The 13,311-nt window shown below is 42.3% G+C and overlaps 2 protein-coding genes across 2 annotated transcripts in view; one reads left to right on the top strand and one right to left on the bottom strand.

Annotated features, from left to right (window-relative positions):
* The window catches only part of rnaseh2c (ribonuclease H2, subunit C), a 92,934-nt gene that overhangs the window by 18,162 nt on the left and 61,461 nt on the right, over positions 1 to 13,311 (bottom strand). The gene's annotated exons all lie outside the window — the stretch shown is intronic.
* nxf1a (nuclear RNA export factor 1a) lies at positions 1,947 to 13,104 on the top strand. The gene is made up of 21 exons (XM_071927134.2): positions 1,947 to 2,204; positions 2,763 to 2,979; positions 3,145 to 3,310; positions 3,403 to 3,486; positions 3,914 to 4,018; positions 4,367 to 4,447; positions 4,739 to 4,808; positions 5,502 to 5,590; positions 5,798 to 5,905; positions 6,110 to 6,219; positions 8,817 to 8,853; positions 9,503 to 9,571; positions 9,837 to 9,892; positions 10,350 to 10,457; positions 10,708 to 10,766; positions 10,887 to 11,002; positions 11,119 to 11,161; positions 11,280 to 11,355; positions 12,305 to 12,487; positions 12,603 to 12,663; positions 12,773 to 13,104. The coding sequence occupies exons 1-21, from the start codon at positions 2,177 to 2,179 to the stop codon at positions 12,809 to 12,811; spliced, it is 1,905 nt and encodes a 634-aa protein (XP_071783235.1). The 5' UTR covers positions 1,947 to 2,176; the 3' UTR covers positions 12,812 to 13,104.

The raw sequence follows: 13,311 nt of genomic DNA, 5'->3' as shown, positions 1-13,311 counted from the left end.
AATGACTGCGGATATTCATTTCCAGATGAAGTAAAAAAATTAAAGACTCATTCCTCACACTGCAACAAAACAGCTGGACAAAAATCTACCCAAAATAATCACATTTATTTTCATAAAGACATAGGCTAGAAACACACTTCTGCAAATGCAAAAACAAGAGTAAAAGAAAAACAGGGATAGAAGCGGAAACGTTTCAGTCCATGCTATCATCAGTGCTTGTCAATGTATTTTATCAACACTAAATGAGAAGTTTTCTGTTTTATCAGCATTGTTCCAGCCAGGACCTTGTTAGTCCAATGTGTCTCGAACTGTCCAGCAGGTGGCGCCATGTTGCTGACCGTGCTGGGGGGTGGAAGGGTCAGTTGTGTCTCGCGTCCAGACTGACCGCACTGCCTGCCCTTGGCAAAGGCAACGACCAGCAGGCGGTAGATAGAGGCGGTTGTCCCCATTCCGACAAGGAAAATATTACTATGCTGGATTAATAAACGAGGATTGGTGCAATTTAATGTGGTGAAGTCCAGCATGATCTCACTAACAGGTCTGTCCTGCTAACGCTAACTGCTAACGTTAGGAACTGAAGCTGTCAAAAAGTAACGCTACTGTACAGCTAGCTAGCTTCAGCTGACCGATTCAAAGTCTGGGACCGTGCTTTTTTTTTAATTTTTTTTTTAAGATCGATAGAAAAGGGTTAACGTTTTCTGAGAGTTGAGTAGTTTGAAGTAGTTTCGGAGAAGACCATGCCTTTCTTTTGGAGAAGATACCCCAACCTAGCCGTGGTCACGCAGGTCTTGAACCAAGGTAGGTCACATGAGGTCGGCCATTAACGTTAGCCCGAGCTGGGCGCACGTTTCTCTGGTGTTTGGGGGTGGAGAGTCAAGTATGTGTGGTGGAAAACTTTTGTAATCAGGATAACATGTTTATTTGGTCGAATTAATGTCAATATGCAGGGCAGGATAATCTGGTACCCGCCTTCATTATGGGGAAGGCGGCAGACAGTGTAATGAAACAGCGGCTGCTGGGCCTGTTGCTAATTGCCCCCATGTGATTGGTAGGAGGCAGTTTACATAGGGAGTGAAGCTGGCTCTCCCAGTTTAGCACAAATTATGAATATAACAGTAATAATCATAAACAATAATAATAATAATAATTTAGCACTTAGAAACAATGTTACACAATGCTATGCAGTAAACTGTTCAAATTTTCCAGTTATTGGCAGAGCTGACATTTCAAAAATAAATGTTTAATATAAATATTAAGAAGGAATATATCAAATCCAAAATGAAAACGACAACAATTTTATATTGATAACTCAAATAAATTATAAAACGGGAGGGATTTATGATTAAATAGCCTAATATTTGCTATGTCTTCAATGCAAGCTTTTCCTGTCGAGGGCCCCTAGTCATTGCAAAACCCCGATCATCTTTACCCTCACCTATGAATTTACCTTGTAGTGATAGATTTTAGGGTGAATTTGAGGGAAACAACTTTGCCTTCCACCATATCTTTCATTAATTTCGATCACCCAATTCTGCCAACCGAACCGTATAAATCTGTGACCCTTATATTAGTTGCGCAAATAATAGCATTAATATGCTCTCTAAATTGTTGTTTCACCCTAATCTATCTGTAGTATCTGGTAAGTGTTGTGGATGCTTTTATTATCGGACAGCAAGTCCCTGTCAGAGCTTCTTCTACTCCTTTTTTTTTTTTTTAATTTTATGTATGTAGAAGTTCAACAGTAATCGTCTATCGCCCGAAAAATAGACCTAGGTTAGGTTTATTTAATTGTGTTTTTATTGTTTGTTTGTTTTTGTAAATGGACGTCGTTAACCCTGTGGAAGTGTTATATTGTATAATGGTTAACACCGGTAGTTCAAATTGCGCGCACCCGTAATGGCCCGGAAGTGGAAGTTGTAGTTCCGGTGTCCTCACGGCAACACGCAGTATTTTCTGCTAACGGGGGGAAGCTAACTAGCTAACAGCTTCTGAACTGGAAGTAAAGCACACTCAGTACTATCTCGTATAATTACCTTTATGTTTAGCGTTAAGGTTGTGGGATGCTGACGTATCTGGCACGTCCTCGCTTTGGTGTATCGTAAAACAGACAATTTTGGCCTTGTAAATATTATTTTTCATCCAGGGTTGTTTTCGAACTAACGCTGTTCCCAGGAATATGGCGGATGGCGGGCATTACTACAACGGTAAGATACCCTGTTACACAAGCTTCACAACACCTTAATTACAACTTGTTCCGTCTTTCTTCAGACCATGGGGAGTTTTCGGTGCGAAGAGAGGTCAGAAGCAATGGTTACATGCTTCTAGGAGGTAAAACTAGGATATCTTGGGCTCCCCCGAGATTCCATTATTTTATTATTCCAGAGAATAGCTTTTTACTTCTACCTTTACCCCTCAGTCATGTTAGTTGATACCAGAGAGCGGGTAGACCACATTCCCTGATAACTGTAGATTGTTGGAGCAAGAACAGGTCCTGTAGCATATTTTGTTCCTTGTACAAGCTTAGAGAGCTTCTTAAAGTCAGTGGGTTGAAGGTCTCTCTCTCTGGAAGATAGACACAAGAGAAAGCTACAGTCGTATCCTGTAAACATAAACTCACTGTGACAGCAGTGTGTAAAGAGGTCTATATTGAATTGACAAAAGAAAGAAAAGGAAAATTACATTGTTTTTGCTCTATTCAGTCAATGCCAGTGCCAAGTTGATACAGATAAATGTTGACTGACTTCTCATGCTCCCTCTCTCAGAGCATGATGACAGAACCGGCCCGCAGTTCCGCAGCCGTAAAGGCAGAGGCTCCCACAGGGGTCGGTCGTACAACGACGGGTCCCGCAGGGACCGACAGCGGGGAGGCCACTCGGGGAACTTCGGGGGCCCCGGACCACGGTCCAGGCTTGACGACAACAATGACGGGGATGTAACTATGAGTGACAGCTCTCAGGACGGCGGCTCCCAGCGCAGATTGTGAGTGTGGCTGACTGGCCGATGTTGGGTTATGTGTAGTTTATGACATTGTTAGTAGTTCAGCACTGTTGATCAGATGTGTTGGTGAGTGGGACACACTGTTCTCTAGCACACTAGCACACCTACCAGTCAATATTCAATATAACAGCCTTGTCTTCTCCTCAGCAACCCCTACGGAAGGCCCTATCGGAGAGGAGATGGGCGGTTTGACAGAGACAGACGAGGAGGCAGAGGGGGAGGAGGTGGGAGAGGAGGTGGCTATAGAGGAGGAGGAGGAGGAGGGAACAGTGGTGGAGGAGGGAAAAGCCGATCAGGCTGGTACAAAGTAACGGTTAGTATTCAATCAAAGCTGCCATAGTTCACCCATACTTCCTCCTTTAAATCTCTTGGAGATTATACATTGTCGTCTTTGCTGTTTGACAGATACCACATGGAAGGAAATATGACAAGAAATGGTTATTGACCGCTCTCCAGAACATCTGCTCAGTACCCTACACACCTGTACAGGTGAGTTTCATGCACTCTCGTATTTACTTAAATAAATGCCAAATATAAATAACACAAACTGGAAGACATCAGAACCAAGATATTAAACTTTATTATAAGTGGCAAACCAGAGGTTAAATGTCTACAAAGCCTATCTGCTTCACTCTCTTCGTCTGCAAGTAGTTCCAGTGATATTAGCACTATTATCATGTGATATTACAGAAACTTATTTGAAAAGTTTACTGTTTTAGAGGGGCATACCTTTAGTTTGCAATGACATTACAGGTGGTCCTGTAGTAGCCCACTCCCTTGCCTAGAACAGCATCAAGTTTATTTTATTCTATCGGATCGTTGATCACGTATCGAGATGCATATCGAATACTACTTGTACATGCATACTGAATGTTCTTTATGTCTCTCCATCTCCCTCATCTATCCATCTATCCAGTTTCATACCGACAATCACCGGGCCCATTTTTATATAGATGACGACGCTGCCGCCACTGCTCTGCACAAATGTTCCCACAAGATCACAGACACAGATGGTTATAAGGTATGCTTGAGTGATGCAGGAAAGCTGACTGTCGATGCCACAGTCTGTTGTCCTGGATGCTCAGTCTGTTAATGTTTATAATTTAGATCATGGGTACATGTTATATGCAGTCTTTCTCCTAAAGCTCTTATCCTATATATTGTAAATTCTAAATACATCACCAAATTTTCAACCATTTACGACCATGCCTACTCTATATCACAGATAATCATGAATCACACTTAATCAAAAACTCAAAACATATGTATGTTATAGTTCCTCTGTGATACATTTGCACTCTGGTTTCATCTCAGTTGATGACTGGCTGACTCACTAATCTCCCTGCCACTCGATGTTTGTCTCCTGCAGGTGGAAGTACACGTCAACGCCAGCTCTCCTCCGTCCTTCCTCCTCTCTGACCTGAAGCCCGAACACTTGGAGCACCTGAAGGTGAGCCAGAGGCAGGGGTGAACAGCACACCTAGGTGTGACAGAAGTGGAAAGGGGCTTTGGAAATGAATAGGAGTTGTAGGGTTTGAATGATATTGGAGAAATTTGTGACCGCAATATTCTCTCTGTAATGGGTTGGAATGTGATTTATCAAGTGTTTTGTAAATTCTAAAATTGCCTCTTTGTTCCTGCCCATCCATCCCACCTCCCAAACACTGCTTATTACTTTTGGCAAGTTTGTGCTGTCCAGATGAGATCTGTTATAATAGCCATTTTTTTGGGTCTTTCACAGCAATGTATGGCAAAGCGTTTTGACGGCTCCCAGCAAGCACTTGACTTGAACAACATCCGAACAGACTCGGGTAAGTATCCACTCTGTAACAGGGCTGACAGATATTTCAGGATGTCAATACTTTAGCTCGGTTTTACCTATAAAGTTGCTGAGAATCAAATGATTAATTATAAATTAATCTTAATAAATCTTAATTCATAGCCCGGGTTGTCTGTCTACTACAACCAACCTTAGCTGGGTAGGATCTGTGTACTATTGAGGTAAAGACAGGTTGACATCAGTGGTGCTTGCTACTTTGCGTTAAGTTTGCCAACATTAAGTAGTTAATATACAATATTAAGTAGTTATTAAGTAAAATTGACTGCCAACTGCTGAATGAAATTGCAATTTCACCTTTCTGTGCTAAAGCGGAAACTAACCAAACAGGCTGTTAGTATCTTTTACTACAACCTGCCGTAGATGTGATGTTAGCCAATAAGAGCAAATGACTGAACTCATTATAAACATGAGATAGAGTAACATGCTTTGTTGAGGGTGAGGACTTTTAACAATCAGTTAAGTTAATTGGTAGATAATGTCTGAGAAACTGCTGTCAGCTGTGCCTGTTTTGTCATATTTCTGTTTGTAGATTCATAGTTCCTTATGTCATTTTACTGTCAGTAAAAATGGTATAAATTCCCATTCCAATTCAGCATATTTTATTAGTATCTTGATTGCTAGATTTGAGTTGGAATCTGAACTTGAATGCTGTTTTGTGCGACAGACCTGGCGTCCCAGAACATTGAAGTCATCCTGAATAGGAAGTCAAGCATGGAGGCTGTGGTCAAGATCATTGAAGAAAACATTCCAGAGGTAATGTCTGTACAGTGAAACTTTTGATCCTGTTTGCTGGAAGAAACCCAACACATGACGTGACAGTCAATATGCTATATACTAGTGTTATTGAAATAACCAAATTTTAATTAGTAGGTGCACACCCTGGCTATCTGTTTGTGGGATGGGTCGATCAGAATCTGCTTAGCTTATTCCATTCTTCTCCTTCTTTTCTGACTCTATCAGCTGGTGTGCTTGAACATGAGCAACAATCGTATTCAGAAATTGGACGAACTGGCTGAATTGGTCACCAAGGCACCCAACCTGAAGACCCTCAACCTGTCCCACAATGAGGTGAGACTGACTGTTCAATCATTAGAAAGACTGACAGGCAGGCACGACTTCTGCCCCTCAGCTTTTAAAGATGTTTTCATGTAAAATATTGTGTGGTTGATTGATTTTAATTCCATCTCTCACTTGAGTTGTTGTTTCTCAGATTTTTTTTTTCTCTCCCTGTTTCTCACCAACTTCTTCTGTTTCTGTCTGGTTGTCTTCTAGCTGAAGTCGGACCGGGAGCTTGACAAGGTGAAAGGCCTGAAGCTGGTGGAGCTGTGGCTGGTCAGGAACCCTCTGTGTGACCTGTTCAAGGACCAGGCCTCCTACATTAGGTCAGTTAGCGATTGGGGGGGAGTGGGCTGAGTGGTGTATTTGTGTGTGTGTGTGTGTGTGCACGCGTGCTTGTGCATGTGCGTGTGCCTTTGGGTATGTTTGAGTCTAGTATAGGCAGCAGTGTGCTACAAAAGTTGCCACATAAACAGTAAGCAAGCCTGTGTGTGTGTGTTGCCCATACAATAACTGGAAGCCATTTCCCCAGGAGTCAAGGATGAACTTTTGGATCAAGATGAAGCTGTTGACATTCACAAACAAACCCCCAACATATTTGTATGTACATGTGTGTGAGAGAGGGAATAGGTTATTCAATTCAAAGGTTAATTCAGACTCCTTTGTTGTACACCTGAGCATTTCCTCCCACTTTGCAGTTAACATTTCCTTTTCACACTGCAAACTAAACATTTCTTCCTTCCAATTGTTGCTAAGAGGACAACTGGCCGCAGTGCAGTTCCACAGCCCAATGTCTTCCTTTCAACTCACTTAAACTCTCCATGGGTTGGAAGGCCATCTTGTCTCTGTCGGTTCTTCATCTTCTCTGTGGGGCATCTTTTCAAGCTTTTGTCTGCTTTAAAGTTCTCAGTGATGCTGTTCCCAGCACTCCCCTGCTGCCATCCTAGCTAGTCGTCCCATAAAACTGCAATAAAACACCATCGCACCGCTGATGATGCATAGCCCTGACAACTAGGCAAGACATTTCTCAAGGCACAGAGGGCATGCAGTGTGCCAGTCCTCCAACACAAATCAAAGTGAACTACATTGGACAACATTAATCTACAACAGCCTCTTGTGCAGTACTGTATAGTAGAGTAGGCTGATTATTGGAGAGAAGGCAACCCACAATTGTTGTGTTGACAATTGACAAAAGTTTGGACCAAACAAAGTAAACCCACTGGTGACAGCCAATGATTGTTTCCCCTCCCCTCATAGCATCCTTGCCCAATTGGCGTCCTGCAACAGGCCAGTATGGAAGGCTGGATAGCCCATGACGGGTAAGATCCCACCTTGAAACCTCGGGACAACCTAAGGCAGGCACAGTCACGATTACTCGGCCTAAGTCACTGTGAGCGCTGACTCACTGAGAAAGTGACGAGAAGAAACAGAGAAGATGCGACGACACAGGAAAAGCCGTTGGGTCGAGGCGGAGGGGGACAAGTGTCATTCTCAGACCTAATGAGCAACGATGAGCCAAAGAGAAAAAGCAGTCTGTCTCTTCCTCTCAGTTGGTTCTCCTTGGCCTAAAAGTGGCCTCTGCTGCTCTCTCAGTGAATACAGTGGAGAGAGTTTGCCAAATATCCTTACTTCTGAGGGAAATGTTCTCTACTGGAAATTGATCAGGTTCAGTTTTGCCTGAAATAATTCAAAGAGCAAAATATGAAAATACTACCTCTCCCAATCTGATGAAGGCTGTGACCAATACAAAACAAGTTGAAATATGAAATGTTGTTACACATCAACTAAGCAAACAGAGCAGGGTAGGGAACAATCACTTGGGGCGAATGCCTCATAATCACCCAGTCCCTCTGTAGCCAGAGGCTTGGGTCCAAATTAAACTAGGACATGAACAGCCCAGTTCACTGGGTCCAGTCAGCGCTTGTGCAGGAAGACTAACAGGAAGAAGATGGTGGTGGTGGTGGTAGCGAGATAACTTTACCACACACGGTTATGTTTGTGCAGTGGGGGAAGCCTATGGGATGAGCTGTGGGACGGCTGGGTCCAGCTCACACTGAGGCCAGCTGTCCTTTTTTGTTCTGCTTTGTTCTCAGGAGTTTTCTCCCTGTCCTGATAGCCGTGGGGTCAGACACCAAGCAAACTCACTCACCTTTCTTTCTCACATGATTCATAGCAATTGGCACCTCTCCTGAATGTTACACTAAATGTGCTAGTCAGATGTCTGTGTGTGTGAATGTAATTTTTTTTACCCAGACCCTGTTATGTTTTTTGGTGACCTAGACTCATCTGTTCTCCAACATCTTGGCCAGACTTTGGGGGGGAAGGTAACACGAGACTGGCGGTAACCACCTCTCTCCCAGCAATAACATAACTTCTTAATTTTACTAAATCAAAACAGTTGTCTTTGCTGGTTTCCAGCTCAGTCTTGTAGATGGTGGGTCTCTGTATGTGTGTGCTCCTGGTAAAAGTGTGTGTGTGTGTATGTTGCTTCCCCGTGTCAGAGATCTGTGTATATCTCCGTATTGGGGGAGAGGGTGAGTATACCTGCTGGTAAGTACACTTTGGGGTGGGAGAAGTGTCAAAGGGCACAGCATGAGACTGGAGGGAGGAACTGAGTGTGTACGTTAGTCCATTAGTGGATTTACTTGTATCACAGAAAATGAAATTCCCTAGTGACACTGGTTCTAGTTCCACTCCATTTTTTCCCCCATGTACTTAAACGCATACGGGACTGTACTGTCCCAAACATTCTGCACAACGTAGCAGCATAACATCACATCAGATACATGGCACAGTATGACGTTAAGTGAGTCAGCAGGTGTGACTGAGAATGCCGATATCTGCTTAGGTGAGCATGATTTGCCTGAGTGTGTGTCAGTCTGTGATGATAACATTACCGCTCATGCTTTTGTTCCCGTACCAGTGCTGTGCGGCAGAGGTTTCCCCGGCTTCTCAAACTGGTAAGTCCAGACCTTTGCTTTTATCCCCTCTCTTCCTCCTGTTGCCGTCATCCCTCCTCACTAAGGATGAATTGGATGTGTATCGGAGCATATGTGCATCATGGCAATATTACGGGTTCTGGATGATCTCTTTTGAAGGACAGCTGGTAAAAAACCCTCATCATGCATTTAGCCAACATTATAATTAGGAGAATGAGAGAGAATTTTGTTTTACACCTGATCTCAAGGCAAAAGCCATTAAAACATGTAGTATATTTTATGAGCAGCATGGCCCAAGACATGCATACACATAGGCAGACACACACACCTACACACTCAATGGTTACAGTGCCTTCTATGTCTTTACTTGCTTTTTAATGGTTTGCATAACTACATGTTCTCAATTTTGGTATTGTTATAAGTCGTTATTTATATTGGTGATTATGCACTATTGTATAGTCCATGTTTTCAAACAAAATACTTACTTATACTATATAGTTTGACTGGCTTTTGAAAAAATACATTTTGTAAACTACATCTGCAGTATTTCTGATGAATAGTCATGTCCATAAAGGAATTGAATTGAATGGAGGGTGGCAGAGAGCTCCTCCAGCACCAAATTCTCTTGTGTCTTCCCTCACATCCTGTGTTTTGTTTTGCTTGTTTTTAGGATGGCCATGACCTCCCCCCGCCCATAGGCTTTGACGTGGATACGCCCACCGCCATCCCCCCCTGCAAGGTAACTCGTTAGTTTTGTCTCATTTGGCTTATTGGACTTGATTCACTTAAACTGATATTATATTGATGTCTACAGATGGACACGGCATATAAACCCTCTATGGTGGCAATCTTGATTTCACACTGTCAGTACATAATTTCAGTGATGTGGGGTAAAGCTGCATTTTCCTCCTTCAGCTGAAAGTCTGTGAATAGAAGTGTCTCTCACCTCTGGCTTGTTGTCTCCTTTACATTCCTGACAAATGTTTTTCCTTTTGACGATCCAGGGCAGCTCTTTTGTCTCCGATGAAATCAAGGCTCTCATCCTTCGCTTCTTGCAACAGTGAGTTTCTGCCTTTTACGCCCAGTTGTGATCTAAGGCCAGCTCGTGTCTGAAAGGAACACACTGACTTTTTGGCAAATAAGCTCTTGGATTCACATACTGTTGTGTGACCAGAAGATTGGTAGCAGTTCCACATGTTGGTCCAGAATTTAGTGTGTTGTGGTGTGCAGTCTCGGGCTACGTTGCATCATCCCCAAAACGTGTTACCAAACACTTCAGTGTTACCAAATACAGTGTGCTTAATGTTACCAAACACCTTAGGGAAATACTGGACCTGGGTGAACGTGCAACCAACTGACTAGTGACGGCTTTATCAGTACTGCTTTTTATAGAACCATTACACATACAGTTCTAGAAAAAGGGGTGTGGGCTGAAAGAATTATGCAGAGACATGATCAGCTTGATTCAGGAATAAACACAGCAGTATGAAGTCATGTTACATATGGCTATGTTGCAGATATTACAGTATCTACGACTCAGGGGACAGACAGCCTCTTCTGGATGCATACCATGATGGAGCTTCCTTATCGCTCATGACACCCTACTCCACACAGAACCCCTCAAGGTGAGAACGCACACACACACACAAACACACATACACACAACAACAGCACTACGTTAACACATGCAGGAATGTAATTTCCATTTTTTCCTGTGTTTCATTTGTAATTCATTTCCATTTTGAAGATGCTTTTTGCTCCTCCCCATCATTTTCTGCTTTTCTCCCTGATCCCATTCCTGACCCCTCCCTATTTGAGTCTCAACTGTATTCACAGTGATTCCATCTGTCCCTCTTCTCTCGTTTTTCTCCTTAGGAGCGGTCTGGGAGAGTACCACAAAGACACTCGAAACCTGAAGCGGATCAAAGACTCCAGTGAGTTTAGCTGTCTAGCTGCTGACCTATCATGGGTTCCGAATTGTTCAGACTAATTGTTGCTATGTGTAATTACAAATGGCGTCTGATGTTTCCCTCTCTGAAACTTGCTCCCTACAGCGATCCGGTTTCGCCTACTAAAACACACGCGACTAAACGTGGTGGCTTTCCTCAACGAGCTCCCCAAAACTCAGCATGACACTGCCTCCTTCACTGTTGATGTAAACACCTACACGGTGGGTTCATGTTTGATCCATGTTGTCACGGAGATTCATGCCAGTGCTAGTAATGTGCTTGTACCACTCCTAACAAATCTTTCTCTGTATTAATTCTGCATGTTTTCCAATTCCAGAATACACTACTGTCATTCACAGTGAGCGGAGTTTTCAAAGAAGGTCAGTTTTTATTTATTTTATTTATGTATATTCAAATGTGTGATTCTCAACAACTGCAAGTGTACATGTGGTGATTGTTGTGTGGCTGATTTGTGTCTCGTGTGTTTTTCTGTCGCAGTGGACGGTAAATCGCGGGACTCCACTATGGCCTTCTCTCGAGTCTTTATCACAGTCCCTGCTGGGCTCAATTCTGGGTAAGTGTAATGAGCTCCCATTGGTTTATATCAACTTCTTGTAGTCCCTCATATTTCCCCTGTGTAAATGCCTCTTTGAAATGTTACATTAGTAACAAGAGTTGTGGTTGTGAGTCATGAAGAAAATTAACTGGACATTGGGGCAAACATCCTTGTCTGGTCTTGCTTTGCACCCTGTGTGGAATGAGGTATCTGCATTAACACGGTGTTTGTGGGTCATTAAAAAGTCTGAAAAGGTCTTAACATGAATTGGCTCCATCTAAAAAGTTAGTAAAAGTATTAAAATTCCTTAATTACAGTTATCAGAGGTCTTATGTTTTTTCATCATGCAATTATTCTTTGCATTGCATGTCCACTCTTAGATTAATACAGAACAGGGTTAATACACAAAACATGTTTTTGTTTGTGTTTTTCCATCATATCTACTTTACTAAACACAAATATCCCACTAACAATTAATTTCCTGTTGTCTTTTTTCTTATTCTGCCCATTTATAGTTTTGGAACTTTGATTAGCTATATTCAACCAGAAATAGACTGGTTTTGCCAGCTTTGTTTCAGTTTATTTCAGTTTATTTCAGTTGTTAAATTCAATTCCAGGTCTTAAAAGTCTTAAATTTGGCTTTCTGAAGCCTGCAGATTCCCTGATAAACTGTGAACATAAACTATATGGCTGCCAACAAAAATTAAAAGTTGTATTGACAAAGCCTTATGCAAGGACTAATTTGAAGTATATGCGCGGTTGTGTGTGTGTGTGTGTGTGTGTGTGTGTGTGTGTGTGTGTGTGTGTGTGTGTGTGTGTGTGTGTGTGTGTGTGTGTGTGTGTGTGTGTACCCAAAAAATAATGGGCTCCAAAAGGAAATTGGGCCTGTAAACCAGGAAGTGGAAGTTATTTAACTCAAATACATAAAACAAATGTAGTTATTTACCCTCTGCCCCTTATGCCACAGTTTGTGCATAGTGAACGACCAGCTTTTCATCCGGATGGCCACAACGGAGGAGATCCGCCGAGCCTTTGTGGCCCCCGCCCCGACCCCGTCCTCCAGCCCGGTGCCCACGCTCACCGCACCGCAGCAGGAGATGCTCTCAGCCTTCTCCCTGAAGTCCGGCATGAACCTGGAGTGGTCCCAAAAGTAAGCCTGTTTGTGTGTGAGGGAGTGAATATGTACATTAATGCAGTATATCAGTGCATGTTGGCCACGTTTGGTGCTGTAATTTATTCACACTGTTCTGTGTTCTCTGTTGCAGGTGTCTACAGGACAATGAGTGGGATTTCAGCAGAGCTGCACAAATCTTCACCCAGTTGAAGGTAACATGAGGCATTTCACTTTCCTGCAGTGCTATGATCGTGTTAACCCATAGGGATTTGATAATTGTTACAGTAAGTAAAATTGCTTTGTCCTCTTTTCTCTTCGCAGACGGAAGGCAAGATCCCCGACGTTGCATTCACAAAATGAATAAATAAATGATACCTTCTGTGAAATAGTAATCATTGATTTTCAGTGAACTGTAATTTTATTTATATGGATTTTTTGTTTTATCCTTTTTCTTTCTTTGCCTTGTTTTATTAAAGCTGATGTAGACCATGCTGATTGTCTTTACTGATGCTTTGTTTTAACAACCAATTGTCAAAGTTGTTTGACTTCAAAGACTGATGTTATAATAAAATTTTGGTTGTTATTGTAACCTTAGTTTTTAGTCATTTGTATAGTGTACCTGATTTCATAGGAATAAAGTCAAATGGACAATGGCTTCGCTTGTGTTCAACTTGATTTGGTTTATTATTATTTTTAACAATACATCATTTCATTCTTCAATTTATCCATTTCACTTGAGCCACATATAGGGACATTGGCAGTTGTGATGATACAGTATGATACAATATCTCCACACAATTTCATCATGATCACATTTGTATTTATTTTACCTTAATTTAACATGGCAAGTCAAATAAGAA

The sequence above is a fragment of the Centroberyx gerrardi genome, chromosome 16 (assembly GCF_048128805.1).
Source record: "Centroberyx gerrardi isolate f3 chromosome 16, fCenGer3.hap1.cur.20231027, whole genome shotgun sequence".
In the NCBI taxonomy this organism is placed as follows: domain Eukaryota; kingdom Metazoa; phylum Chordata; class Actinopteri; order Beryciformes; family Berycidae; genus Centroberyx; species Centroberyx gerrardi.
This window is presented reverse-complemented; position numbering and strand designations above follow the sequence as displayed.

What these genes read in the sequence shown, in the direction of transcription:
- nxf1a (XM_071927134.2), top strand. Translation starts at nt 2,177, where the DNA reads ATGGCGGATGGCGGGCATTACTACAACG. An exon ending in TACCCTACACACCTGTACAG is followed by an intron (nt 3,487 to 3,913) that starts GTGAGTTTCATG and finishes CCATCTATCCAG; the next exon opens with TTTCATACCGACAATCACCG. An exon ending in GAGCGGAGTTTTCAAAGAAG is followed by an intron (nt 11,162 to 11,279) that starts GTCAGTTTTTAT and finishes TTTCTGTCGCAG; the next exon opens with TGGACGGTAAATCGCGGGAC.